At 53.4% G+C, this 27715-nt stretch overlaps 1 protein-coding gene across 6 annotated transcripts; it reads right to left on the minus strand.

Annotated features, from left to right (window-relative positions):
• Positions 1 to 167: 167 nt before the first annotated feature.
• Positions 168 to 26976, minus strand: ACACB (acetyl-CoA carboxylase beta). Of its 6 annotated transcripts, none has more exons than XR_014493783.1 (53): positions 26954 to 26976; positions 26065 to 26684; positions 23333 to 23465; positions 22911 to 23049; positions 22717 to 22826; positions 22463 to 22544; positions 21856 to 21954; positions 21493 to 21602; positions 20702 to 20812; positions 20200 to 20409; positions 19515 to 19685; positions 19161 to 19322; positions 18307 to 18470; positions 17871 to 18021; positions 17556 to 17659; positions 17128 to 17209; positions 16799 to 16944; positions 16335 to 16485; positions 15908 to 16042; positions 15458 to 15604; positions 14843 to 15031; positions 14594 to 14694; positions 13905 to 14223; positions 13583 to 13696; positions 13367 to 13480; positions 13194 to 13283; positions 12457 to 12575; positions 11670 to 11807; positions 11335 to 11434; positions 11147 to 11254; positions 10790 to 10846; positions 10650 to 10691; positions 10313 to 10528; positions 9755 to 9910; positions 9460 to 9663; positions 8985 to 9140; positions 8256 to 8381; positions 7758 to 8027; positions 7233 to 7330; positions 6994 to 7114; positions 6623 to 6733; positions 5998 to 6141; positions 5481 to 5601; positions 4911 to 5007; positions 4550 to 4646; positions 4162 to 4297; positions 3899 to 4076; positions 3346 to 3458; positions 2962 to 3116; positions 2463 to 2633; positions 2241 to 2377; positions 1405 to 1610; positions 168 to 1145 (listed from the first exon to the last, which is right to left on the minus strand). XR_014493783.1 is itself a non-coding variant. In XM_083373640.1 (53 exons), exons 2-53 carry the CDS (start codon positions 26673 to 26675, stop codon positions 1484 to 1486), a joined length of 7341 nt encoding a protein of 2446 aa, XP_083229766.1. In that variant the 5' UTR covers positions 26676 to 26684; positions 26954 to 26976; the 3' UTR covers positions 168 to 1483. The 6 variants fall into 6 exon arrangements, 5 of the variants coding, with proteins under 5 accessions (XP_083229766.1, XP_083229767.1, XP_083229764.1 ...); XM_083373640.1 differs by having other exon boundaries at positions 168 to 1610; positions 2962 to 3119; positions 13905 to 14029; positions 14135 to 14223; XM_083373641.1 differs by having other exon boundaries at positions 168 to 1610; positions 13905 to 14029; positions 14135 to 14223; positions 26954 to 26975.
• Between the last annotated feature and the right edge of the window lie 739 nt (positions 26977 to 27715).

Genomic DNA, 27715 nt, shown 5'->3' on the forward strand with positions numbered 1-27715 from the left:
CTGTCAGCTTTGTATGGAAACAAACGACAATAAAAATGTGTTACTGATGGAGACACGGCTAAATGGCGGCGGCAGCAGCATCTACACCGGCAGATCAGTTCTAGAGAGCAATTCTGCATCTTTCCTGGGGTGGGTGGAGGATGAAGAAATACAATCGGGACCGTTAAGAAAATCAAGACCAGTTTAATGAATCTCCAACTCACAAAAGATAAAACAAACCTTGAAGTCTGTATCAAAAGTCAAAGAGTTGCTCTTATTAAAAAACAACAGCTATTTGCAGCTCCTCCGCCCTACGTTCTGGGGGCCTCCCTTCCCTGAGAAGACAGACTTATTAACAGCTCTCCAGTGAGGAAAAGCAAGATCTCATGATGTGTTTCTTCCTCCCCTGAAAAAGTAGTTTATAACCCTATTTTCTTGTTAGGGGGGAAAAAAACCACTGTCCCATACCAGACACACTCAAGCATTCATGCCAGAGGTAGAGACAATCCCACTCCCATGAGGGATTAGTGGGCCTGCCAAGAACTCCAGCCCAACAAAGGACGTGCCGGACAATGTAAATTACCTTCAGCCCTCACCTCCCCTGTCCCAGGTCTCACTTCAAAAAAGATCGGAGGGGGGAACCAAGGGGGGGCGGTTTAAAGTGTTTTATGCATCTGATGTTTCACAGCCCATCATACTTTCCACCTGCTGATGATTTCTCTCTCTAAAAGTGTGTTTTGACTGTCTTGCCCCTAGCAAAGTCCACTCATTCTGCAATTCCATTAAATAGCGCCATTATCTCCATTCGTATCATGTCTGACATCTCGGCCAGTTAGGAACACGGATGGAGCCCTCTTTCTTTTTGAAAAAACAACAGGATGTAGCTTGTGACAGAACCCAAAATACCTCGCTTGGGGGGGTGGGGCGCAGGGGGACACCTTTTGTTTTCACTTTTCCAGGGGAGAAAGGCAGAATCTCCTTCCTTAGCCTGACAGCCAGAAGTGCCTCCATTCTCAAATGCTTCGAGGGAGTGAGCAGAATAGTCTAGACAGTTGCGTTGGAGCGCAATGAAGTCCCGTTTGGAAGTTTTCTCAAACCGCTCCATGTTGGCTGTGGTGGCAGACATTTTTTTCTCCAACACCCATTTCAAAAGGCATGTCCTGAGTCTTTTGAAAGAGAATTCGTTAATTTAACAGATAACCCTGGGCAATAATTGAAAATGCACTTACTTTTAAACATACACACTCTAAACCGGGTGATGCAAACACTTTCCTCGGACATTATGCAGTAGGCCCAGACGGCTGGGGAAAATATGGGCCGCCGAGCGTGGCAAGGCAGCAAATCCTGGGAACTGGGAGATTCTGGCCATCCCAATTCAGGGGAAACCAGGGCTGCGCTGCCAGGCTGCAGAAGGACGGAGCTCACCCATTGAAGACGGTTTACCGCTGCCGTCTCCTTCGCTTCTCAGAGGGCTGGCAGCCTCTCCTGCTGTCAGTGCCGCAAGTCAAGAGGGGGAAGGATTGTCCATCGTGGTCAGGAGGCGAACCACCTCCGCCCTCTGGGCACCTGTGATGTGCTGGGTCATGTGAATGAGACAGTCCATGGCGACCTCCGGGTTTGCCTCTATCAAGCTGAAAGAGAGAAGAGGGATCATAAAGAGAGACTAATGCAAAGAAGTTTATTTCCTCTTCTGAACTTGTGAGTCCCAAAGACAACTGGCGCTTTGCTCAGCAACCGTTTCAAGGTAAGCAAAAATTAAGAAGGAAAGCAGGAGAAGGAACAGACTGTCAAGTTGAAGCGAGTGGGCCAGTAAAGAGGAAAGTCGTAATATCCTGGCCTCTCAGCGTCCAGAGACGAATCAAATACTTTGTATTTTTTATGCTTAAATGGGAGTGCAGAATGAGTGCCTCCCTCGCTCTCTAGAGATGGTAAGGCTTAGGCTGCCTTGCACTGCTTCGTTGCGCAATGTGTGAAGAGGCCGCGAGAGTAGCCTTGGAAGGCTTTCATCAGTAGCCTTGGAAGGCAACGAAGCAATGCAGGCAGCCTAAGCCTTGCCATCTCTAGAGAGCGAGGGAGGCACTCATTCTGCACTCCCATTTAAGCATAAAAAATACAAAGCATTTGATTCCTCCCAGAAATGCCCTCGGGGCTCCCAGGCCTCCGCCTAGGCCATGCCAACCGATGTCCCGGAACGGCCAGTCCACGGGCCCTCTCAGAGAACCCCACCCCCACCCAGGAAGGAAGCTCTCCCGGGCACTCACTTCTGGATATGCTTCAGGGCGTAATCGCGCTTCAGGTATCTGATGTTCTCCCGGATGGCCGACTTGGCCCCGTCCTCTTCGCTCAGGTGCTCCTCAAGCCATGCCACCACCACCTGGTTGTTATCCCAGAGGTAACCCTACAGCAGGGAGAAGCGGAGAGCTGCCCTCAGCCGGGACAGCGAGAGCAGCGAGAGACGAGAGAAGCCGCTTCCCACCCCAGACCTTGACTGCGCCTTCCGTCTCCAGGAACCAGCGCCGCAACGTGGACTGGATGTGGCTGTTGCTCAGCTCACTGTGGGCGCTCAGGATCTCGGCCTTGACCACCTCCTCCAACAGCAGCCGCCGCAGCCGCCAGTAGAAAAAGGCGCGGCTGTCCTTCCACTGAAGAATGTCCTGAAAGAGAAGACCAGGCGCCAAATCACTCCGGGACACGTTCCCACAACTGTTCCTGCACACAGGTCTTCATAGCCCCCCCCGCCCTCTGCAGGAAATGGCCAGTGTCTCATCCAATCGCTTAAGGAGCCCTTTCTGGCTTTTCTCCCCCCTTAGAAGCTCAGAGCTGGACAGAAGGAGCAGATGAGTGACGCCAGGCGGCAGTCAACAGGGCACTTCTGCCCCTCGGCTGCAGAGCTGCCCAGGCAGCCCCCAAGACCCCTGGCTGGGCCGGGAGAAGCTCAGGGGAGGGAGAATCCCTTCCAGGGCTCCGAGCCCGGCTGCTTACTGAGATCACTCCTTTCTCCTGCATCCTCCCGGGGGTGTCATGGAGGTCAGCAAAGTGCACGGCCACCTGGTGGAAGATGGGCAGGAGCTTATCTTCCCGGCTCTTCAGCTGCTTCTCCAGTTCTTTGCGCTCCCCCTGCGGGAGGTCCGGAGAACCTGCTTGTCGCAGAACACAGAAAGGGCCGGTCTGAGGCTTGTGGGTAGGTGGGTTGGGGAGGAGACCCCCCCCCCAGCCCAAGGAAGACGTTCCCACCCGAAGCCCTGCTCCCCCGCTTCCCCAAAGGGGGGGGTGAGTGCCGAGTGCCCAAGAGCCGCAGATCAGGCAGCAGCAGCAGCAGGAAAGGGAAGGGGAAGGAGAGCAGGCCCGGCTCGGCCTTCCTCTTACTCAGCCGCTGCGCCACCCGCGCACAGGTGGCATCGACCCTCCTCATGGTCTTGAGCAGCTCCTTCTTCCTGAACTTGATCTCCACGGTTCCTTCCGCTTCCAGGATGCCTCCCCTGCAAAGCAGAGCTCTCTTGCCAACTGGTGCAGGGGTCTTCAGCAGCCCCTCCTCTTGTGCTGACAAGCGCTGGGCAGGTCAGAACAAGCCTCCCCCCATGTAACCCTCTGTGTGTGTGTGTGTGTGTGTGTGTGTGTATCCCTTGGGCCTACAAAGCCTCTGGACAGCGTTTCACAACGGGCCCCAGAAGTAGGCAAACCTAAGGAACAAGCCGCTTTTGTAAGGAAAAAAAGGGAGAGACTTTTCCACTGAAAGCCTAACCAATGCACAAAAGGTCTCAACGTCTTCAGCAAAAATAGACACCTGTAGCTGTCCTTCTAGCCAGGGAGAAACTCACAGGTTGGGAGACGTTTTGGAGAGCAGGCCAATTTCAGCAGCCCGGGATTGCCACCCCGAGACGCGACCACAAAGAAGACGGGGATGCAGCCGGGCGCTCACCTGCTCTCTTGGTCGGCATAGAGCTCCACGTGGAGGGGGTTGATGGTGGAGTCAATCACCACCCAGGAGCCCCCCCGCAGCTCAGCATGTGGGGGGATGTAGACGAGAGCCGGCTGCTTGAACTGCCGCAGGCTGTCGACAATGGAGGCCCCGAACTTCAGCACCTGGTCGTACATATCTGCAACCAGAGACCGAGAGGTCACCCCCACCTCCTTCTCTCTCGGGCGGCCACTGACGCCATGGGAGGGGGGCGGGAAGAGCACCTTTCATGCCTCCAGAGAAGCCCCGCCAGTTGGCAAAGATCAAGAGCGGAAGGTGCTCGCGGTCAAAGTCCCGGATGGCCTGGGCAGTTTTAAAAGCTGAGTCTGGGAACCAGACCTGCCCGGCTTGCTGGATTATCTGGGGAAGACAAGAAGGGAAAATTCACGGGTCGACCTGAATTAATACACCAATCAGACGCAGTGCAAAAATACGTCCTCGACACCTTGTACGGGCGTGGCCAATTTCACAGAGGTGTCCTTTTGCTGGAGACCACAATGTGATGCGGAACTGTATTCTAGGAAGCTTGAGAAAAGCAAGACGGAGAGATGGACAGATAAACTGACAAGACGGCCTGCAAGACAAAAGATTCTGAATTTTGCAGGGCACAACCTTTGCTTCCGATTCTGGGTTTGCTGGGTCAGCTGGTATGGCCAGTTCCACCGTCCGGGACTCCACGGCTATCACGCCCACGGGGATGCCTCCTAGCCTGCCAAGATAAGTCCAGACTTCAGGTTAGGGATACATGTACCCAATACAACCAGTCAATAAACAATGTGCCATTATTTTAACATTTTAAAACTTGGGAAGAAAGATTTGGGGGTGCCGAACTCTTTATCATGCCTTACAGGCAGACATGCATCAGCCGGGGCAGGAAGGGAAGTTCCAGCTTACTTTAAGGTCCAAGATGGATGACGCAAGCTCCCTCGTTCCCCCCACCCCTTCTCAGCTAGCTCCAGCCCTTTGCCGATACCTGGCTCGACCCACCACCACAGTCTGGGCCCAGGGCTGCATGATCTCTGCAAACGATCCGTGATCAAAGAAACCGCTTTGCCAAGATCCCTTCACAGCTGTACAACAAGATGGAGAGGAAGAAAAGGGAGAGAGTTCAAGGTAAAGTCTTCTAAACCACGCCGGTCTCTAACCTCTGCTGCTCTGTTATGCAAAACTGGAGAATATTCAGGAAGGGGAAAACCCAAACACCGTGAGAATCCACAGGAAAGGCCTGCTCATATTGTGAGCCACCCAGAGTTACCCTGGGGTAAGATGGGCGGCCAATAAATTTAATAAATAAACCACATCACATCCCGATCTCCAACTCCTGCTGAGCTGCTTCTTTCCAGCAATCCTGGGTACCAATTTGTACAGTTTCCAACCAACAAAGACATCTAACCACTCCTCATCTCCACATTTTATCCAGTCACATTTTATCTTTGTCAAAAGCTACCTATATTCGGTTGAACCAAGCTGGTTTTCCACCCCAGGGCTGGATTTTGCTCTCCAGCCCTCCCGGCAGGCTTCCTGCCACAGAGCCCATACTCACTCGGATGGGGTCTCCCGGCCAGCATCCACCGGGGGTCGTAGGGGACTTTAGAAGGGACAAAGTCAATTTCTCTATCAATGGGGTCACTTGGAGGGATAACAGGCAAGGGACTGTGATGATCCTGCAAGAAGAAACATTTCTCAAGGCCAGTTTTAAGAAACTGGCGGTGGTCAGGGAGGGAAGAAACAGGCTCTTTCAGGTAATTGAAGAAATCTGACTGTGACACTAACAAGCAAAGATCATGCATTCTTACCCAATTATAGAAGCTGCTTGTTTTTTATTATAATATACAGATTACTTATTTTTTAAAAAAAAAACCTGTGGCCCAATTAAGTTGGAAAGGCTTAACCGAAATGAAATAAAAGAACTTTAGTGTAAGATATTAGGCCAGGGATCCACAAGAGGAAATGCCTTCCTCACTGAAATGCTGGCACCATTGCTCTCACCAGCCTCTACTGAAGGAGGGAGAGGATTGGCCAAGCGGCAGCCTGGCATTCCTCCACCGCCCCTGAGGTACCTTGGGCATGTAGGAGAGCCACTGGAGGATGGTGTAGACGCCTTCAAAGTCGTCGGGCACAGCCACGTGGGAGACCCCGTTGTTGTGCATGATCTGCACTCCGCCCAGCTGGTTGTTGGACGTGTAGACTTCCCGCCCCAAGACCTGACACAAAGGCCAACAGAAACGGCGCTGTCCTCAGACTCCGAGCGCAGCTTCCTAGCGGTCACGCCTGCATCCTTGGAAATGACTCGGCAGGGCACATTTCTGCAGCTCAGGGTCTGCAAACAAACACGGCTCCTGCCCCACTCATCATCCTGAGCCTTCAGATGTCGTCAAGGCTGGAGGAGGCAGGACGGGCTTCCCGAAACCCCCCGTTGGACTAATACGGGACTGAAGAGTTTGGGATGCAAATGTTCCTACCGCGGAATGATAAATGATAAATAAAACCACCTGGCTTTTAAGGCTGTATTCTCCTCCGAGTGGTGGTTCTTTTTCGTGGGAATATCTTGTTTTACATACAAGAACAAGCCTGCCTCATTTCCCACCGGCCGGTTCTTCGATCGCACAGCTGGCACAAGGCACTTTTCTTAGGCAAACTTAAACAAAAGGCAACAACGGAAGCCCACACAAGCCCCATTCATACCTTATTCAGAGCGCCGGCCCCAGTCAAGATGATGTGGGAATTCTCCACCTGGATCACTCGCTGGCCGAGTCTGACCAGGTAAGCTCCGATCCCGATGGCTCGACAGGTTACCTGCATAACAGAAGCAAAGGAACCACTTGACGGCCGAGGAAGCAAAAAGCTGCTATTTAGTTTGGAACAGAGTTTCTTAACCTTGGCAGCTTGAAGATGTGTGGACTTCAACTGCCAGGATTCCCTAGCCAGCCATGGGGAATCCTGGGAGTTAAAGTCCACACATCTTCAAGCTGCCAAGGTGGAGAACTTCCTGCTCAGTAGCTGCCCAGTGGCTGCCCTTTTCAGCGCAGCTGAAGCGAAGAGATCCGCAGCCGTACCATGCTGATGGTGACGATCTGGTCATAGGCGAGGGAGGTCTCTCCCGCGATGGTGCCGGATGCTCTTAGGTTCTCCACCCCAAAGCCTTCCTCTTTACCAATTACATCAGTGATGATATACCTGCAGAAGACGAGAGCAGGCAGAAGATGAACACACACACACACAGAGAGCTCCTCCCTGGCCTCCCCCCCCGCCCCCCAGGAGAGAAAGTCTGAAAGGAGAGGCGCCACCTGCTCACCTGGACTCACCAGCCTCTTCAACGTGCCTGCAGTGAACAGAGTTTGTGGAGCTGATCCTGGTGTAATCCTGCGGCGTTAAGTACAGGTACTTGAATCCCTTTGGAAAAGAGGGGAGGGGTGGGCAGGATTAGTTGGATAAATCTGGAAGGCAAGACTGCTAGAAAGGCTTTAGATAAGCATATAATTCGATCGTTTTGGGGGTCCTCCTCAAAAAGGAACAAGGAACTGGGGAAAAAATGTTTTCTTGCTTCCCCCTTAGATCTGGGGCAGTGAGTCCTTCCTGCTCTTCCACAATGAGGAGTCTGGAGAATTGTGGCCTCTTTGCTCATTAACTAAGAAGCCAGCGCTTCATGCCTGCCTGCTATTATACCTTCAGACATGAAGGACGAGGCCCTGGAAGTCACGCAACTCTCCCTGGCCAGGCAAGGAGGCTCCGCTTGAGCAACAAAGGCGTCTTCTCCTCTTCCCGAGTGGCGATCCAGCCGTGATGGAATCCCGCTGGGTTCCCACAGCAATCCACATACCTTGTAGGGATCTTCTGGATCTATCCAGCCTATCTGGAACTTGTTCTTGATCTCGTCGGCAAACCCAATGCGGGCACCGCTGTTGGCTGCAATATAGACCCGTGGGATGCCCTCTGCGCGGGCCAGCTCCGACGCCCGCAGGAAAAGGAGATCCTCGGCAGGCCCAAAGGAGCCAATCTTGTAGGTGATGTCGTTGCTGATGAGCACAATGTCACGGCCCTTGGGGTACTCGGGGGTCTTCAGCTTCATTTTGAAGGCCACCATTCCAATCTGGCAGGAGGAGGAAAGAGGAATGGATCAAGAGCAGAGTAACCAAGCTGCATTTCTTAATTTGGAGGACGTTCTAGCGTTCTGCCCTTGAATTCTCTTAGCAGAGGGCTGCAGCAAGCCAGCTTAGAGAGGAAAAAAGGGCAGGCCGTCCCTCGGTCAGCTTTTCCAGGCCTCCCCGGCAATCCCCACACCTCCCTCGAGCTCTGGCTTGCCTCGCTGGGCGCCTACCTCATTTCCACCCGGCAGCCTGTTCAGCTGCACCATCTTCCCCTGGGCATCCAGCACCAGTTCCGTGTAAGTCAGCACGTCGGTGGGCCTGGCGTCCTCAGTGGATCCCCATTGCTTGAACAGAGCCTGAGGAGGAAGAGGGATTCTTAGCGGCAGATAGCTCAAGGGAATGAAGACGGGGACATTTTCCTGGGGCCCAGGGACCCTTCTCTGCAAGGATGAGAAGTGGGCTGTCCATCAGGGAGACCGGGGTCTCTCTCTTCGGTTGGCACGGAGCCTCTTTGGGGGAGGCCTGCGAGGCACCTCTGCGCATTCGGTACCCGTTGGCTTTTCCTATTAGTACTGGAGAGGCAGGCCTGTAGGTGGGCTTTCTCTCCAGAGGAAGTGGGCTCTTATTGTCCAATTTTCTGGAAGGCACCTGCTTCAGGAAAACATTCCCCAATATTCAGTGTCTCTCCCTCTCTCTCTCTCTCTCTGTGTGTGTGCGCGCGTGCACGGAAGGCTGTCTTTTAATTTAAAAATCATCAGCAACTCTCAAATCAGGAGCTCCAATGAAGAGACAAACTAGAACACAGAATCTCTACTCTGTGGCCTCTCGAACATTAAATCTGGAGCTCGTCCACAGCCGCAGTGGAAGCCCAGCGAGCGGCAGTTGCACTGAGTGTCTTTCCACGCAGATGGCCGAAAGAGCGAGGCGAGAGAAGCGCCTGGAGCCGTGGCCCAGCCCACCTGCCGGAACATCTCCAGGAAGTCGTAGACGTAGGTGGTGCCAAGCGACTGGGCCTGGAAGCGCTTGGCCTGGAGCAGGTCCTTGGTGACGTAGGGCGTGTTGATCAGCATGCCGTGCATGGGGCCCTGCTTCTCTCCGTAGGAGTGGAACATGATCTAGCCCAGGACACAAAGCAAAAAAGAAAAAAAAGAAAGGGATCAGGCAATTCAAGTGAGTCAAGAAGCGGCATTCACTCTGCAATCCAGAATTTTCACCTAAGTGTAGAAATTACACTTTGTCAAATGGTCTGGAGGTGCCCTCAGCCATGGTTCCCAGACCCCTCAGCATGTGGCGAAGTCTGCACGGACCCGAAGCACCTGGGGGGGGGCAGCTCGGTTGGGAAATGCAACTCTGGAGGGCCACCAACCCCTGGGAGAAGAAGGAAAGCAAAGCTGGAGGAGGCTGGAGGTATTCAAGCTTCTGGAGGGCACCTACGCTTCCAGTGTTGGGGTCGCTGACTTCCTTGTAGAGACTGATATCCAGGTAGTATCCGGACTCGTCGGTGAGGAAGAGGCGGATGGGAACCGCTTGGGCTGTCGGCATCTGGCGGATGTTGATCTTCACTTCTGCTTGAAGGACCCGGAGCTTCCAGAGGCGGCTACCGTACCGCATCACCATGGACCGCACAGACTCCTCGATCTGGGGGCCCAGCAAAGTGTGGTCAGGGGGAGCCCCTTATGCCGCAAGCGCGGCAGTCTTTCCAGAGACAGAGAGAGGGAGCCGCACAGACCTTGGAGGGGTCCATCACCACGGTGGGGACAAAGTTGAGGAAAATGTGGTTGCAGTCAGTGCGAACGCTGGTGTTGCTGGAGGCCACCTCCAGCTCATCCATGGCCTCCAGGAGCAGCCGCTCGCCCTCGTTCTGCAGGTACTCGAAGGAGGCTTCCTGGGAGGAAAGACGGAGGAGGAGGAGGAGGAGGGCGAGAAAAAGGCAAGGCTTGTAAATCAGCCGTGGAGCTGCACTCCAAGGGAGCAGGGGTACATCTATCGACTCTCCTCAGCATCCTGGAATGGGCTGCTGTGCTGAGCAGAAAGTACCAAAAAAGGAGGTTTGTAGCTCAGGGCTGAACTGCGGAATCCTCGGTGCTCTCTGAGCTGAGTCGTTTCCTTGCAAACGTTTCATGACCCAACTAGGTGACATCATCAGATCTAGTCAGCAACGTCATCACTACACTGATGGTGTTACCTAGTTTGGGTCGTGAAACGTCTGCAAGAAAAGGAGAGAGCTCGGAGAGAAGCGAGGGCCTCGCGAGCAGAAAGCGCTGCCTGTAACTAGCCCTGAACTCACCTTGGTGATCAGATCGGAGTGCCTGACAATGGCACGGATGAAGAACCGGTAGTCGGTGACCTCCGTGCCTTCCTGCACCCTGGCGGCACCCAGGTAAAGGTGCATCTTGTGGTTGGCACAGGGCAGCGCGGTCAGGTCAAAGTTGCGCATCCGATTCAGCTCCAGCTGGAAAGCCAGCGCTGGTTCCAAGTGGCGATAAATGTGGTCTTCAGCAAACTGCAGAAGAGGGAGAGAGAGCGCCGTAAAACCTCGTGGAACTTAATGTTGAGGCTAAGCTTGCCCCCCCCCCTGTTAAAACCAAGATCGTGCATAGTGTAAACATTAAGTCATCCCTCACCTCATCCCGTGCTCGGAAAGTAAAGAACTTTGGGAACTCCCTCTGCAACAGAACACAGAGTGTTCTTCAGCGAGGAGAAAGAGCAGCTGCACACATTCATTTACTTCGCAGGCTTATTTCACATATTCATTTTCACTGACCTGCTGTGTTATCAAAAATGTGATTCTTCGGAGCCCATAGTCAACAAGGATATTATTCTGCATGGGGAAAGAAGATGAGAAAATACCTGAATAATCTGAGAAGAAAATCTGATGAACTGCCCTCCTCTCACTGGGAGATAAGAGGAACGAAACAAGGAGGAGGCTTTGATTAGATCAAGGCATTGTTGTATCAGGCAGCTGAGTGAGGAGAGGCAACCACACCTGCATGCAGAGTGAGGGGTTCACAGGCCCACTTTTAAAGCAGGGAAGCAGTCAAATGAATTAGCAAACCTTCTTTCAGCAAAGCCGGGGGCCAAGCAGCCCAGGGGAGGAAGTCAGGGTTTCGTGAGAACAGACCTTGGACTGGGCAAAGGCCCTGAAGATCGGCACCAACTCCTCATCCTCCTGGTGATCTGCCCACCGTACGGCCACGTTCAAGATATGGATGGGTTCCTCCCGGATGTTCTGGAAGCCACAACCCCACACAGGTTAGGCTCAGCCAGACGGCAGCAGAGAGAAGAAGCCCGAAGCCCAGAAGAACTCACTTTGTTATCGTCTTCATCGTAAGAGGTGGATCTCACTTCGCTGAATAGGGGGCTCTCCATGGGAGGCTCAGCAAAGCAGGAAACGACTTCATCAAAATTCCTGGCATAAAAAAATTTAGAGGCCGGAGTGAGAAGTTAAACCAACAGAACATCTGGGAACCAAATATCTTACTATGGAGGAGCTAAATCTAATCCTGCAAGGGCATCTCTGGTTACAGAACTGAAAGGGCTCCAACCTGCACCTTGGCAGGAACAGCAACGCAGCTCCCCCCAGTGAGGGCCGCAAGGCCGTGCCCAGGAGCCCCCCCCGTCCCTTTCCCAGGTGGGCCACCAACCGGGTGAAATCTTCAAATCTGTCGAAGGCCACCATCGCTCCCATCCTCTGGCAGAGTGGGGAAAAGCCGCTGTCCATGAAGAGCTCCGTGCTGTGCCGGGCCAGGTCTGGGTTGGAGATGCTGACCGGCACGGACATTCTGGGAGGGGGGAAGCGCAAGGAAGGGGGCAAACCTCAGAGGGAGCAGGCCACCAATTCGTGGGCGTAGAGCTGAGTTCCTCTGCTTCCAAGAGGAGCTTACAGAACTGGCACATCCAGCTGGACAGACAGAAGCCCGGAGGCCACCAGGAACCGACACTTTTCTTTCCAAAGGGCTTTCAAAAAAGACAGCCTCTTTGCAAAAGGGCCCCCCCTGCCGCTCTCCCTCACCCGCTTGCTCCAGGGGTCCAGCAAGGAGCCCGTCTTGCCCTCACATGCTCTCAGACAGGAAGTTAGTAGCAAAGCCAAAGGGCTCGGAGCGGGGCAGTTAAGGGAAAAGTCGAGGAGGCAGTTACGGGGGAGCTGAGTTTTTGTGTAACTGTTGTCATGCCGCAGGGCCAAAAGAACTCGACACGCTACGCTACCTGCTCAGAGTGGGGCTGCTTCCTCTGAAAAGAGACAGGAACACAAATAGCCCCCTTGCTCCGAGACAGACCCGCCGGGGCCCCTCGGCCTTCTCCCCCCAGGCTGGCAAACCAGAGACCAGCAAGTGACCCCAAAACCTCCCCCAGGCAGACCCTCTCCCGCTTCTCCTCGGTCTGCCCCAACCCCTCACGAACACCAGAAAGGCCGAGGGACACGGGCCCTACCTGTTGGGGTGCGAGGAAGGCAGCATGAACTGGAACTCGACCACGCAGGTGCCATCCAGCAGCTGGCGGTGTTGCAGGCTGTTCAGCTCGTAGGCAATGTAGGCTCGCCTCACGTAGACCTGGGAGGACAGAAGGAAGCAAGACTGCTTGCTAATCTGTGGCCAAGGTGCCTTTTCATGATTTTCTCCGTGCACAGAAATTATTACAGCAGACAAAAGGGCCGCTCGGATTGGGCAGGATGGTGGATCAGCAAAGCAGCAGCAAAACGTTCTCCAACCTCAGGACTCTGGATTATCTGCACGGCTTTGCTGCAAAATTCTAGAGCAGGGATGGCTGAGAAATGCTGGCAGTTGAGGTTCACAAGTCTTAAAGTTGCCAAGTTTGGAGATTCCTGTTTTAGAGCAAGAAGAACCTTGGGCTGCAGAGGCAGAAATGAGACTGGCAGAGGGAAAGCACAGCCCAGAGGTTAGGCACCACCAACACATCCATTCAGGAGTCATTGTGGCTAAGGAAGTGGGGCGGCAACAGCTCAACGTCAGTCCTGGGCAAGGGTCAGTAAGGGCCTGAGGCAGGGCCACATGCCCCTTGAGCCCCAGCAGGTGACCCTGCTCTCCCTGGAAACGGTTCCAGCTCTGCTCTCGGCAGCTTGATGGCAACATAAAAGTCATCTGCTCTGCAAAACCTCTCCCCTCCGCCCACCCACCCCCCTTGGTCGAGCCTTCCAAATCTCTCCTTACCTCCAGGGCCGCCATGCGCACCACCTGGTTGGCGTGATAGAAGAAGGTGGGCAAGACGTCAAAGATGGTGGTTTCCGAAAGAATGAGTTTCTGTAAAAGATGGAACCGCAGCCAAGTAAGCAGAGGTTGCTCGGACCTCGGACTCCGAGGCAAGCGGAGGCTCAAGAAGTCACCTTTAGGTTTTCAGGACAGAACTGGTGCCCATACATGTCGATGGCAGAGAGGAAGATGGACTCCACCTGGTTGTGCCGCAGCTCGTGGGACGGGAGGTGGGAAGCGATCAGCACCTGGGGGAAAAGCAGGGCTGGGTCAGCAGAGTCCCCACCACCACCACCACCCAGGCAAGTCAGGGAGAATCAGCCAGGATGAGTGGCAACCCCTGGCCTGACCTGCCGGGCCCTTAAGGCCACTTTGGCATGCTCCGTTTTGCTGAGCTGGGTGAGCTCATTCAGGATGGCCATCAGCTCATCGGTCAAGGTCGGGTCTCGGCCGCAAAGCTGCTCCTGGGCATCAGAAACAAAGCAACCGTTCAGCTGTGTCCCTGCGCTGGCGTTCTCTGGCAGGGCGAGAAAGGGCTCCCTGGCCTGACCTCCCGGCCGGGCCGGGCCTGCAGCTCAGTAGCCAGGCAGGGAAGGGGCGTCGCTGGAGGGGCCGGAGGTCTCCTCCCCTGCTCAGCTCACCGCTTCAGGAAGCGGCTCCTGTTCAACTTACGATCAACATGGTCACCAGGAGGTTCTTCTTGGCCACCTGGGCGTGGGAGAAAATGCACTCCAGCACGGGGCTCATGTCGGGCATGTGCTGCTCCCTCAGGATGATCACACATTTGTCATAATGAGCTGGAGCGAGAGCGGGAACCCAAAGAGGGGCGAGTTGCAGAGAAGTTGCCATCTTCTGGGAAGCTCTGCCCCAGGCGTTGCCAGCACCCTCCTCCTCCATCTTACCTTGCTGGAACTGGGTCTCCACCTGCAAGTATCGCCTCAGCAGGTCCAGCACCACCGACTTCATGTGGCCTCGGATGCCGCTGCGATACCTGAAATCAGGAGAGAAGGTGCTACGAACGAGTCGCCAACGATGGAGAAAGTGGGGCAAGAGGGTCAGAGATGATTCGTTGTAAGGCTTTGGGGCACAACTTTTGTGACAAATGCAGAAAATCTGCTCCGCTTGTTTATTGCAGGAGCCCTGCTGAAGAGAGTAGCAATGCAGGAGGATGCATTCCCCTTTCCAAATCACCTTCAGGGCTGCTAGAAACACTGTCTGCTTTCATAACTGTTGGCTCGGGACCAACAGGAAGATCAGCTCGGCTGGTGCAACGAAAGAGGCTGCCTCTCCCTGCAGATGCTCAGGCAGGAAGTGTCGCGGTGTGATTCTCCCAAAGGTGGAGGACAAGCACACAAACCTACCTCTGAACCAACTGCACAATACTTTGGGTATTCATGAAGAAGACTTCCCGGTCAGCTTTGCGCTGCAGGGTGGCTGCGTGGCTGTCCAAAATACTGGCAATCTTGAAGAGAAAGAGAAGCAGGAAAAATCCTTTATAGCAGTCAGTGTTTCTCGACCTTACGTGGACTTCAGTTCCCAGAATTCCCCAGCCGGTCCGTATCATCAATCTTTCTCCCCCCCCCTCCCACCATCGGCTCCCCCGCCCTCACCTGCTGGCTGGGGAACTGGCAGAGCACCGAGGTGACGTTGCTGGCGTACTGGGCCATCACTATTCGGATCGACTTCTCCACGGAAGCTGGAATCCGGCCCAGCGTGCTTGTCATGATCTCCTGCAGCTCCAGCAGGGGAAGAGAGGGATCCCGGAGGGTCTTCATCAGCTTACCCACCCACTCTTTGATCTGAGTCGGGGGGAAAAGGTTGAAAGATTCAGGGACCACGTGAGTGAACCACAGAAGACACCAGCAAGGGGGCTCCGGGCCTCTGCGTGGTAGCAGACAACCGAGGGCAAGGGGCCTCCCTCAGCCACGGAGATTGTGGGCGGTTAGCAACGGAGACAGGCTGGGGGGGGGGGAAATAAGACTTTCCCACAGAAGCAGCTTCTTTTCTGGCTGATGGAGGGAAGTGAGCTTCCCTCTTCCTTTAGCCTCTCCTTCTGCAACCAGCTCCTTCTGCCATCTTTCAAGGCCTTCCTCCTCCTCCTCCTCCTCTCCCAAGCGTTTCCTTGAGGTCAGGAATGTATTCTCGGGACAGCCCAAGCCAGCTTCTTCCAAGCATGGTTCTTAATATTTGCAAAGGTGGAAAAGAAAACAGCAGCAACTTCTTACCTTGGCGGAGAAATAAGGCTCTGGCAAGCAATAGCCGTCCATGACATTCTGCAGGTTCTCCAGCATGTTGTGGAAGACATGGTGCAGCTTCTCGCCAAGGATGGGCAGGGGCGGTTGAGGGGAGAGCCCCCCCGTGTACAACTGGGCCTGCGTTGGGAAGCATTGGCAGGAAGAGAGGCAAAACATGAAAAACAACAGAACGTTATAACCAGAAAATCCACCACTCTGGAAATGGGTCCGCAGGAGTCCTAGCAAAGGCTGCTCGTCCCCAGAAGCGTCCGGACACACAGGAGGCAGCCCAGGCACTTCGGGGGGTGGGGGGGTGAGAGGGGCCCTGAGGTGGTGCACTAGGCGGCCTCCTTGATCCCTCCCGGGTGCCTGGCAAACTCCGGGCGCTCCCAGGCGGCTTCTGCTCACTCCCAAGCGGCTTCCAGCTGCTCCGCTGCTCACCAGGTGAACTTTAGTGGGGTCGTCCAGCTGAAGCCGAGCTACCACGCAGCCCGCCTCTAACAACGTGCCCGGCCGTTTCACGTAGTGGATGATGCCCGACTCTTCCACTGTCAAGGATGCCACCATCTTCATCACCTGTTGTTTGGAGAGCAACAGACCTGCAGGTGGTCCATGGTTTCCAAATGATCCCGACATGATCATTGATGCTTCGAGCATCTGGCAAGTGGACCAAAGCTGTCCAGCGTGAGGGTCCGAAGGAGGAAAAGGCAGAGCCAGCTGGTCACTTCACTGCCGGCCAGCTAGCAGAGCCGGAACACTCCCCAAATAGGCAAATCAGTGTCAGGGACTGATTAGTGGGAAACAGCCACTTTCCACCGAGAAGAATGTAGAACCCTCCCCCCCGCCCTCCGCCCAGAGCAGGAGTTACCTCCATTTCCGCATAGCTGTGACCCACAGAGATGTGGCCCCCGTCCTCCACCATATACTGCAGCAGCTTTCCTGCAGAGGGTGCCCGGAGCAAGGTTGGGTCTGTCTCTTTTCCAAAGTCACAGCTTTTGTTGCCAATTGTGATGCGGTATCTGGGGGTCAGACGCCAGAGAACGAAGAAGCCATAGAAAGGAAAAAACATAAAAATGTGGTTGGATGTTGGCTTTCCCTCCTCTCTGAAGAAGAGAGCGCCTCGGACTCTGCTTCTTTCCGTCGAGCTCATCAACTGGACACTTCCCGGGTCCCCTCGTTCCGCACAGCAAGAAGGAATTCCTGCTCAAGTAGCCCATCGCAGAGATTAAGACATGGTCGCGCAACGGAAGGAAGTGGGTTTGTGGGGTCTGGGGTACATCGTCAGTGTGAGCTTTTGGGCACGGCTGGAAAGAGACCCGTTTCATCGCCTACCGGTCGGCTTCTTCTTTCATGTACGTGGTGTGGCTGTTGCCGTTGTAAGACAGGAGGAGCCCCCCATCGTTCAGCCGGTGCACGTCGATCTCGATGTGGGTGCCGTTCATGATGATGACGTAGGTCGTCAGGGACTGCCGGGCCACCTGTCAGAGGCCGCGGAAATGAAGCAGCCTTTTTTGCTTTCCTTCCAAAGGGAGGTTCAGACGTAAAAGCCGGTTGTTTTTGTTTTAAAGGGGGAGGGCGGGCCAAACTCAACAACTCCCTTCCCATTCTACCAGAAAAAGAATTTTCCCATTTCGGTCAAGGAAAACCTGGGCCAAGCGTACCTTAAGCACGTATTTGGTGTCTTCGTAAATAAGTTCCACATCGACCATATTCAGGAGGGAGGCTGCTGGCAGGACTTGGCCCCTGGAAAACCAGCCAAACCTTTACGCTCTTGAACCAAAAAGTGTCCTGAGCCTTTCCGTTAATGCTCTGCTGAAGGTCAGAAAAGGGCTCTCAAATTTGTTCAGAGGAACACATGGCCTTTGTCCCCTGTAACTCTTTCTAAGTGGCTCCCAGAATGGCTGACAAACACAGCAGAGACACTGGATGTTAGGAAGAGAGCTTTCCACAAATCATCCCAGCACATCTTAATCGGCAGAACTCTATTGTGAGTACATTTTAAAGCGTTTACGCTTGTGGAGCATCTCACGGACATCTGCTGATCGCGCAGTGAGCGGCACGAAACGGCCCTGCTGGGGTGAGGGCTCACCTCTCCAGCAAATGCAGGAAATCGTCCATGCAGGTCCTGAAGGAGGCATCTGCCACGTGAAGGGCACCACAGACCACGGCCAACATCGCGTCCGGTTTCTCCGCCTGCCAATGGAGGAAGAATTTGCTCACTTTGGAACCTGCTCATACATTGGTGAGTCTTTCGGAGCAAAAGGTTTCCAAACATACACAAATGAAGAGTAAACCCAGATAAAAAATGTGGTATCTAAAAGAGAAAGTATGGACTCGGGAGTCTTTGGAAGGAGAAGGCTCAAGGGATGCAAGCATCAGTTCCTGCAACTCTGAGACGGGCTACCTGCACTTTTTCGGCTATCAGATGATCGAGCCAACTGATGTCGGTCTGGTTGGTCTGGAAGCTCTCTGTCTCCAGCAGCTTAATCAGGTACTCAACCGTCGTCCTGAAGTCGCCACGGATGGACAGCTCCTTTAAAGCGACCACCAAATTTCTGAAAGCCAACAAGCCAGACGCATAAAGACCCCAACTGCTTCCCTCAATCCGAGCAGCGGGGTCTGAGTGTGAAAACGACGCCCCTGCAAAGGGAGGCGAGCTGACAGGTTTAGGTTCCTTTCGGGATGTGCGACCATCCCAGTAAAATTGGGTCTTTTTAGGAAGTAGAACCCGGGAGTGACCCCCATGAGAAGCGAGCCAATGGAGAGTCCCAGCTGCCTTCTGGAGTAGCCCCTGCAAGGTTCCCATCACCCAGGAAAGCCCAAGGGAAGACAATACTGACGAGATGGCCTCCTCGCGGTTCTCTCCCCAGGAGAAACAGTGCCCAAACTGGGAATCGGCAAATTCGTGCAAGCCACCAGTGGCCGCCACGCTGAAGTATCCCCAGACGTTCTTATTGCTGCGGAAATTCAGTTCTTGCACGGTGCCAGAGCTGGGCTTGAAACCCTGCAAGGGAGGGTGGGGGGCACAAAAGACAGGTAAGGGTGAGGGAGGGGTAGGAAAGGCAGACTTCGCTCACCTTTGGCAGAATTGAGGCCCCAACAAAGCACTTAAGAGCCACACGGGCAGCGCCCCAGACCCAAAAGACAGAAGGCTTCTGAGCAGGGGGAGATTAATCTAAAGTCCCCTTCGGGTCCGTTAGGCCTGGTGGTAACAAATTGTCTCCTTCGTGACCATTTAAACCAATTAAGCACCAGAATTTTCCTTCTTCCCTTTCAGGGGTCAGCTGCGATTGCCAAATAGTTTGATTAGGCAACTGGAAGCAATTGTTCAAAATCAGTCTGCCCTGATTTGGGGGGGGGGAACCAGTGGTCTTTTACACTGTGTCCCTTTACTTGCGCTAGATATTTGCACTAACGCTCTAAGCCACGCTTGTCATTTTTAATCATCAGTTGAAGCGGTCACGGGGAGAACATAGAAAAGAAAGGCACAGAACCAATACTTTAAACAAATAAGAACAGAGAGGTTTGTTTAACATCTGCAATGTGTTTTAGAGACGTTTGCCACCATTTTAACAGAAGGATTCTATCCTCTTACACGGCAAGCCAGAGCCCGCCCAGCTACGGGGTCACCCAGCCTTTCTAGGCATTTGCCCTCCTTAAAAGGAAGAGATGACAGACTTTTAACTCCACTGACTTCATCGGGATTTTCACTGGTGATTCGTGCTGCTATGACGTGGCCCCTGGGAACAGGAGCGCTCTTGGGGTCCTCAAAAGCGATGGGGTTGTCCCCCCACGGGGACCCTCCGTAGAGAGCTCGGATGTCCTTTATTCTGTGCAACGGGACCCCCATGGCAATCTGACAGGAGGAAAAAACAGAGAGGGAAGCACGTCGAAAAGAATTTGTTAGATGTCTCGGTGCTTCTTCTTCTGAAGAAGAAGAGGCATACAAAGAAACTACTTGGCTTATTTGCAACGCAGGCTCAGCTCTTCTCTCTCTGGAGCTCTGCAGAACAGCTGCTGGAGAAACTGACTTGGGAACAGAAAATACCTGGAGCTGAGCAGCCGGTAAGTTGACGTCAGCAATCATTTCTGTGCAAGGGTGTTCCACCTGCAGGCGAGGGTTCAGCTCAAGGAAGTGGAAGCGCCCTCCTTCGCTATAGAGGTACTCGACTGTCCCGGCACTGACGTAGCCGACCATTTTGGCAAGGCGCACGGCGCACTGTGGAGAGAAAACGCAACAGAGCTGGGTTAGAAATAGGCAGCTTCTTGGGATGCTATTCAACGGCTCCCCAGGAGTGAGGGACTGCATTTCCAAACATAGCAGGGGATGTAGTTTCAAATAAATCGTTACTATACACACAGACCGTATGCTAGCAAAGCTCTTTCTTTTTACGAATGTCACAAATAGTCAGGACAGAAACCCTGAGCTATAAATATTCTCCTTTCGTCAGAAAAGACCCAGATTCAACCCCCCCCCGGCTATTTCTCACATCCAATTTAGCTTATAGCACAACCAGAAGATTACAGGGAGGGGGGGGGAAACACAGGGGAGCCATCATCCTCAGGAGTTCAACAGAGGAGCAGCCCTGAGTGGAATGCTGCAAGGGCCACAAACTGCCCTCCACGCTGAGCGCCTGTCCTGGGGCTCCCTTCCGAGAAACGGCAGCTGTGGCTGGTCTGTGTTCTTGGCCAGGACTTTGCGCAGAGCTCCGGGCAGGGCAGGAGATGCGCACCTTCTCCATGTACTCAAAGACGGCCGGAGGTGCCACCGTGGCCGGGGCTTCCTCGATGATCTTCTGGTGCCTCCGCTGGATGGAGCAGTCCCGGCTGAACAAGGAAATGGCGTTCCCATACTGGTCAGCCAGGACCTGGACTTCAAGGTGGCGGGCGTGCTGCAAGAACTTCATCACGAAGATGGGGGACCCGGGGACCTCGCTCTGCACCTGTGGGGCGAAGGGCAAGAAAATCAAACGGAGCACCAACTGTCTAGAGCTTCCACCAGGGAGTTGTGCCTTGGGAAAGCACTCCGGGTTTAAAGCATAAAAATCCCTTAATTAGTTCAAGCCAAACAACTGGATGACCTCTCGGCGTGGAATTTAAAGGAAGCTGAGGAAAGAGGATTTCATAAACTACGACGGCATCCCTTCTTTGGAGGGACACGAAGGAGAAGGGCCAGACGGGGGCAGGAAGCCCTTAGAATGGCCCAGGAGAATCCCAGAGCAGCCCCTCCTTTACCTGCCTGAAGCGGGCAGGGAACTCCTCCACCCCTTCCACGATTCGAATCCCTTTGCCGCCGCCGCCCTCGGAGGCCTTGATCATCACCGGGTAGCCGATTCTTTTGGAGGCCTGGCAGTTGAGAGAGGGAGGAGAAGGAAGAAGCAAGGGGTGAAGAAGTCTCCTCTGGAATCCCAGCCCTGAACTTGTGCTGCCCAGACGAACTCAGCCTTCCTCCAAATGGATCTGGCCAGGCCTGCTCCAAAGCCAAATGACGTGCAGCCTTGGCACGGAGCGCAGAGAGGCTTCCGGCTTTGCCACCTGCTAAAATATGCAGGTCCGTCAATAGCAAGATTGTATGCTTGGCCTATAACATCTAAACTAGTCAGGATAAAGTAACACAAACTGACCTGCGTGGCTGCCAACCCTTTCATAATGTCTGTAGCACCCTGATGCTTCTGACACAAATACATTTTACCATTTATTTTTTAATGTATTCAGCAGGAAAAATAATGTCCTATACTTAAAATTCCACATAAGTCGAGACTTACACACGACTGAGTTTGCCAATTCTCTCCTTACACAAAGGAGGGTAATGAATCTTGTAAGGAACAAAAATCTGCCTGGTCTGTTTTATTCTGCAGACAACGCAGGATCGGATAGGAAGCCCAAAGGTAGAACAACTTAATTAAGAAAACCTGCTTTCTTCCTCCATGCATAGTTGCCTAAGCCTCCGTCATTTTCCCTCTCTAATAATATTTTTACTAATAACACTTTAACTCCTTAGAAGGCATCCAGGGGCCTCCACTCACCTCTAGGCCTTCTTCCACGTCCCGCACGCAGCCCCGCTGATAGGTCTCCAGGGGAACCGTGAGGGTCTCCGCCTGCTGCTTCTCCTCTTGGGTCCATTCAGCAACTAAGTCTAGAAAATAAATCACAACAAAACTTTGAGGGCAACAGCTATTCCTTTATGATCGAAGCGGAGGCTTCGTCGTGCCCCAAAGTAACGCAAGGGACAAGTCAGAAGGCAAGAAAAGGGAAGAGATTTCAGTCATGCAGCCCTTTCTCGGTCCTGTGAGATCTGGAGTGGCCAAGGTGGAAGCGGGCATCCCAGCTGCAGGACGCCAAGTCAAAAGTGGGCAGAGAACAGCAAGGCGGGGGACAGGTCCTCTTACCACTGCCGCTCCACGGCAACGTTGGAATGTGGATGGTCTGGGCCACAATGGTGGAAGCCACTTTGTCCCCCAAGGCCCACATGGCTTCACTGGGTGGGCCTAGGAAGCAGAGAAAAGAGGGTCAGCTGACATTTGGGAAAAATACGTTTGGGAGAGGCCTGCACAAGCTCGGCTGGAATGCTGGAGGCCCAGACAAAAGCAGAGCAGCTTGGCTATACACAGGCAGGATTAGAAGCAAGGACGGTGAGGTCACTCGCACCTGTTCTGCTGGCCAGGCGTTTAACCTTGATCACACAAGAAGGTCCCTCAAGTCCAGTAGCAAAGCTAGCCTGGGGGGGGGGGGGCTTTACAGAGTGGTAGAAACACAGATCTCTGCCCTAAGGGATGAGATTGTTTCCAGAAATCTGGGAAAGATTATTTTTTTACTTAGCAAGAACAAAGAATGGGGTGAAATTTCAAGGGAGGCTGCGTGGAAAACACACACAGATCCAGGCTCGGCGGCGCCGCTTGGGGAAAGGCGAGTCTTAGGCGGCAGAGACCAGCGTTTTCCTATTCCGGGAGGTGCCTGACCAAACGTGCCAACACGGAGCCAAGAGAAAACGCCTACCTAGGAAAGCAATCCCGTGTTTCTGCAGCAACTCTGGAAGTTTGGGGTTTTCCGAGGCATGTCCCCAACCAGCCCAGACAGCCTAGGAGAAGGTTTAAGCGATCTGTTGCACCAGATCCCAAAGGGATCACTTCGGCAGTTCTATATCTTCATCCATTCTATTCTACTCGTTCTATAGACGGCCCGCTTTTCCACCCTTTCTTTGCTGCAGAATTCGCTGCCGCCCAGGGAGGACAGAGAACTCGGGCGGTTACCTGCACTGGGATTCTTTTTGAGATATCCACAATCAGTTCTACATTGGCATAGTTGTTGTTGTTGGTCCCTCCGGAGACAGGCACGTACTGATCCGCCATTTTGATGTACTCTAGGAGAGGGTTGGGCTTGTCAGTTAAGGGGTGGGGAGCCCTCCGGGGCCCTGGGAAACGCAGCGAAGGCCTCCGCTACCGACCTGCGTTGGCTTTAAGGTCCTCAGGGGTCACCATCACCACAAACCGGATGGCTCGCTCGTTCCGGAACATCTCGTAGGCCCACCTGCGAATGGAGCGCATGCACTTCACGGCCGCAATGCCGTTGTTGGCGATCAGGACCTGAGTTCGGGAAGAAGGCACCCCCAGGCCGGTCACTCCCCAGGAACCCCGCCAGAGTGGAGAGGGGGCTGAAACGGATCTGGGCTCAGTGAGAGACCCCTTCCCTCCCGGTGTTAGACAATCCAGCATTCCCGTCAAGCTTCTGGAATATCTGCCTGACTTTATATAAAGTTTCTTTACATGTATTGGGCTTCACATCAAGGAAATATACTTAACAGGCAGCCATCCCAGCTGCATCAAAAGGGCCAAAGGGGAGCATCGCTTCTTCTTCGGCGGCCAATACCTTTTCAATCACACGGTTTCCTCCAAAACGAGTCACGAATTCGGCAGGTGAGGCCACCGTGAAGTCCCTGTGGAGGTCCAGTTTCCTCTGCTCCCGCCCTTTCTTAACCAGGTACATCCCTGACATACTGGTTCTGGAAGGAAATATTTCTGTAAGTCCATAGCGCCTGAGCCTGTTCCTCAGGGAAGAATGCAAGACGGACCTCAGATTACTCGGAAGCTCTTATTGAGCCTGCCGGAGAACAACAGTCAAGCAGGGGGGCAGGAGAAGGTGGAACACGTGCCTGAGTGAAGGTGAAATTGTTCCGCGCAAAGCCGTGTCTTGTCCTGGCATTTAAATGTTAAGGGTCTTCCTCCCACCTTTTCAGTTAACAGGCTTTTGGTACAAGGTGGCACGTCTAACACAAAACACACACATCTTAGGAACTGACCATCTGTCTTCCCTCTAGAACACATTTTGTTAGGCTGCCGATCCTTCAAAAGCTCCGTATTTCCAAAAGGGAAAATGGATCAGGGCAGGCAGGCAAAGGTTACGAGGAGGGTAGGAAGGAATGCTTCCAACGCTTAGCTGTGCAGGATGGGCTTGTTTTTGAAAATGGCTGGGTATCGTTTCCTGGAAACATCCTTAGGAAACAATCCCTGAAAAGTGAAGACCTCGTTCAGAAGAGATTTGCTTCTGAAACTGTTTTGAGAGACTCCCCTCAAACAGTTGTGCAGCTCTCTGGGGGCTGAAGGACAAAAGGGCGCCCGGGCTTAGAGCGCTTGGAAACGTTCTTCGCTCTCTGCCCACCTCCCAGGAGGAGACGATTCTCAGCCCCCAGAACGACACTCCCTGCCGGGTGCTGCCGCCGGACTCTGCTGCACAAGCTCAGAACGGGAGAAAGGAAGGCTTGTGCTGTCCCCTTCCTCCTTTCCGAGCAGGTCGAAGGCTTCAGCCGCCCAGAGCCAAAGCAAGTCAGAATCCTGCTGGCCGGTACTGACCTCCAGGCTGCTGCGCCCAGTTCCGGTCTGCTGCTTCTTCCTCTCCTCTTCTGCGGCTTTGGGACCCCCCGAGAGGCAGGCAGGAACAGAGTCGGAGGCCACCCCTGCCTCCTCCTCCTCCATTTCTGTGACTCCCCCCCCTCCTCCTGGCTTCCCCGTGGGCGACAGTTCCCCAGCAGCACCCCCCGGTGGCTCAAGGGGGAAAAACCTCCTGGTATAGCGGTCTAAACCTCTGGCTGGCTGTGCGACGGACCACAAAAGCAACAATACTTCGCTCTCCCCGACCGCGGAGTCCGTTATCAACTGAAAAGCTATCCTTGGCCCTTGATCCCAAGCAGCAGACGGCTGATCAACATTCATTATCAGCACTGTAGCTCACTGAATGGCACCAGGAACTGATCTGTTTTTATGCCCTCGTTGTAGGGGCAAAGAAAAGTGAAAACGGAAGAGACCAACAGGTAAAATAGTATATGGCGGGTGTGAAAGGGGCAGAATGAATCTACAATGGAAAGAACCAGCCAATAATTCTCTGCACTCCCATCTCAAGGGTTCACGGCTTCCGGGGATCCGAATATCCTCTTGCTCCTCACTATTCCAGTTTGCACATCGGGTTCCCATACTTCAAAAAGCCACTTAAAAAAGGGCTGGGAGCATTTCACAGAGATGGAAATACCAGGCTGGTCTGGTTTTCGTCCCAAGACCAACGGCTGTTAAGTCCTTAATGCCTGCACAAATAACTGCAGATCCCGGAGCCGGGCTTAAGGAGATTTCTCTCGACATCCAGCGAGAGACGCTGAGATCTTTTGCCACCTTTCCTCAGACTGGCACCCTGGACATTTTGGCCCAGAACTTCGGCAAACCTAAGAACAATTTCTGCAAATAGAGAGGCTGCCCTGGCAATGCCACTTTCTGGCTTTAATAGACCAAATATGGGAAGTCTGCAATGCTTGAAAGAGAGTAAAAGAGCACGTGGGGGGTAAGTCGAACACATCAGAACAGAAGCCAAAATGGGGGCTTGTGCAGATTACTGAGTCAAGCAGGAGAAATGACACATAAGCTTTTCCATTGTTTTTTTAAAAAGCATTTTATCAGACAGTCACAAATTCATTTTAACCTCTTGCTGAGCACTGCTTGCTCCTTTTCTCTAGCCCAGTAGAAAACTCCCAAGTTCAACCACTTGCATTTCTAGAGCAATACGCCAAGAAGCCATTGGGCAAATCCTAAAGGCACCCCACTGCATTTAACGCAGCTTAACCCAAGACCAATGTGCACAGAACTCTGTTAAGCTGTAGCTTGATGTGCATTTACCTGGCATATTCCTTGGAATAGCATATCAGGATATTCTGGCTGCTGAAGCTCGCAAGGACTGTTCTGCCTATCAAACTCAAATCGTATTGCACCAATCTACCTTTCAGAGTTATACACATTCCCTTTTAATTCATGACATCGTGCATTCTGACAGCTTTTCAACTTGTATGCAGAAGCAGTCAACAACTCTTTAGAAATAAATAGGAAATAAGTTTGAATGGCAATGATACAAATACTGAAAACAAACAAACAAAAATGGTTAAAATGTAGATCCTAGCTACTAAAAAGCGGCTTGCAGAACAGTAGCTTCAATTCAAAAGCCTCCTGAAATAAGTCACATCTAACCAAACGTTGGAAGAACAGGACACGGCCCACCTTGACCCTCCCTGAATTTGCTCCTCCTGAGGGCAGAGGATGAAGCAGCCACGCGACCACGTCGCCTACCTCATGACGATGCTCGCGTCTGAGTCCACGGAGGAGGATGAACCGGGGCAGGCCAGGCTGCTTCGTCTCCTCCTGCTCCTCGGAAAGGCTCCTCCGCCTGCAAGCTCCTCATCGGAAGAATTGTCTTCGAAGGAGCCCAAGACAAACTTGGCCATGGCTCGCTGCTTCCTCTGGGCACGGCTGGCGGTCTGCTCTTCAAAGGACAAGGAGTGCATTTGCTTCAAGAGCTGCGTTGAGGATACTCCGACAGTCCGGCTCAAAGGCCTGGAGGGATCGGCGGCCGGAGACAGCACACAGTCAGAGGAAGAGCGGGGAATGGAGGGCTTGAGTTGGCAGGAGGGGTCGGTGGATGTCTGGGGGCATGGAAGGGGCCGGTGCAATGGGCTTGCAGGGGCCTGGCTGGGCTCTGAAGATACCGCTTCCCTCCCATCCACCGGCAACTGTGGAAGGAACCCGCCAGAAGGCAGCTGCCGGACTTCGGGAGCGGCCAGCTGCTCTGGGACAGGCTGCTCAAGCTTCCCTTTTTTCAAACCAAGTGGAGGATTTTTGGCCATCGTGGTCCAGACCAGCCACAGTCCCAGCAACAAGGCCACGAGCACCAGCAGAACCATTCAGGAATCCTGGAAATAAGAGAATAGCAGCACTCATCAGCGGGGGAAGGAATACTTGGGCGCACAGGGAGTTTGGGGACTCAGAATCATCGTGGTCTTGGACCCAAGAGGGCAGCAACGTTGTAGAAGAGGAGAGGGTGCCCCTCCCTCAAACTGCACCTGAAACAAGAGAGGCTGTTTGGACCCTGGAGAAGTGGCACCGGGTGACAAGCAGAAGAGCAGCCCCCTGAATCGGCAACCTCCCTCCTCTGCCCCTTAAGCTGCAGACTCGCACCCACCTCAACGCCTCAGAGCTTCAGAAGGTCCACCTCATCCCCCCCCCGCCGCCCTTCTCCAAGGCCCGGATTCCTGGCTGCCCGGGCAGCTCCTCTGCCTGAGCTATAAAGGAGCTTGCTATTTTTACCCTCCACTAGCAGCATCTGCTGGCTGCGGTCCTGCCCCAAGACCCCATAGGTGAAGAGCTCCCCGGCCCTTGGCCCACCGGGAACCAGCCTCTTTCGGCAAGACCCTCCCTCCGCCCTGGAAGACCCTTGCCTGCAATTCCAACACTCCAACATCTAGGAAAGCAACCTTTCTCCTACCAGCCGAGGGATCAACAACAACTTTTGTAACTACAACCAACAACCAACATTTTAAGGGACTGAAATCATGCCAAGTATCTAATGAATTATCTAAAGCTGCTTTAACTAGGTAAAACCGCCATCTTTTCCAGCTTTCTCTAGTCCATTAATACACTTTCTACAAAAACTAACTTTCTGACAAACCAATTAGCTACCGCTCCTCAGCAGCTGCCAGTCCAGGAATGTTAGAGTAACTGGATCCTGCACAGACGTAGGCATCCACACAACACACACAATTATTTGCATGTTAACATCACCAGTGCTGAGCAAATTAGCAAGTTGGTAGTTCTGCCTCTAACAAACAAAACGCAGACTCACCAACAATACGTGCAAAGTCTTCGTGAGTAGAAACATACTAATAAATAATAACTAAATCAACTTTATTACAGCCAGCAAACCGACGTAAAACCTTTCGGCTAA

The sequence above is a fragment of the Vipera ursinii genome, assembly GCF_947247035.1.
Source record: "Vipera ursinii genome assembly, chromosome: 14".
Classification (NCBI taxonomy): Eukaryota; Metazoa; Chordata; class Lepidosauria; order Squamata; family Viperidae; genus Vipera; species Vipera ursinii.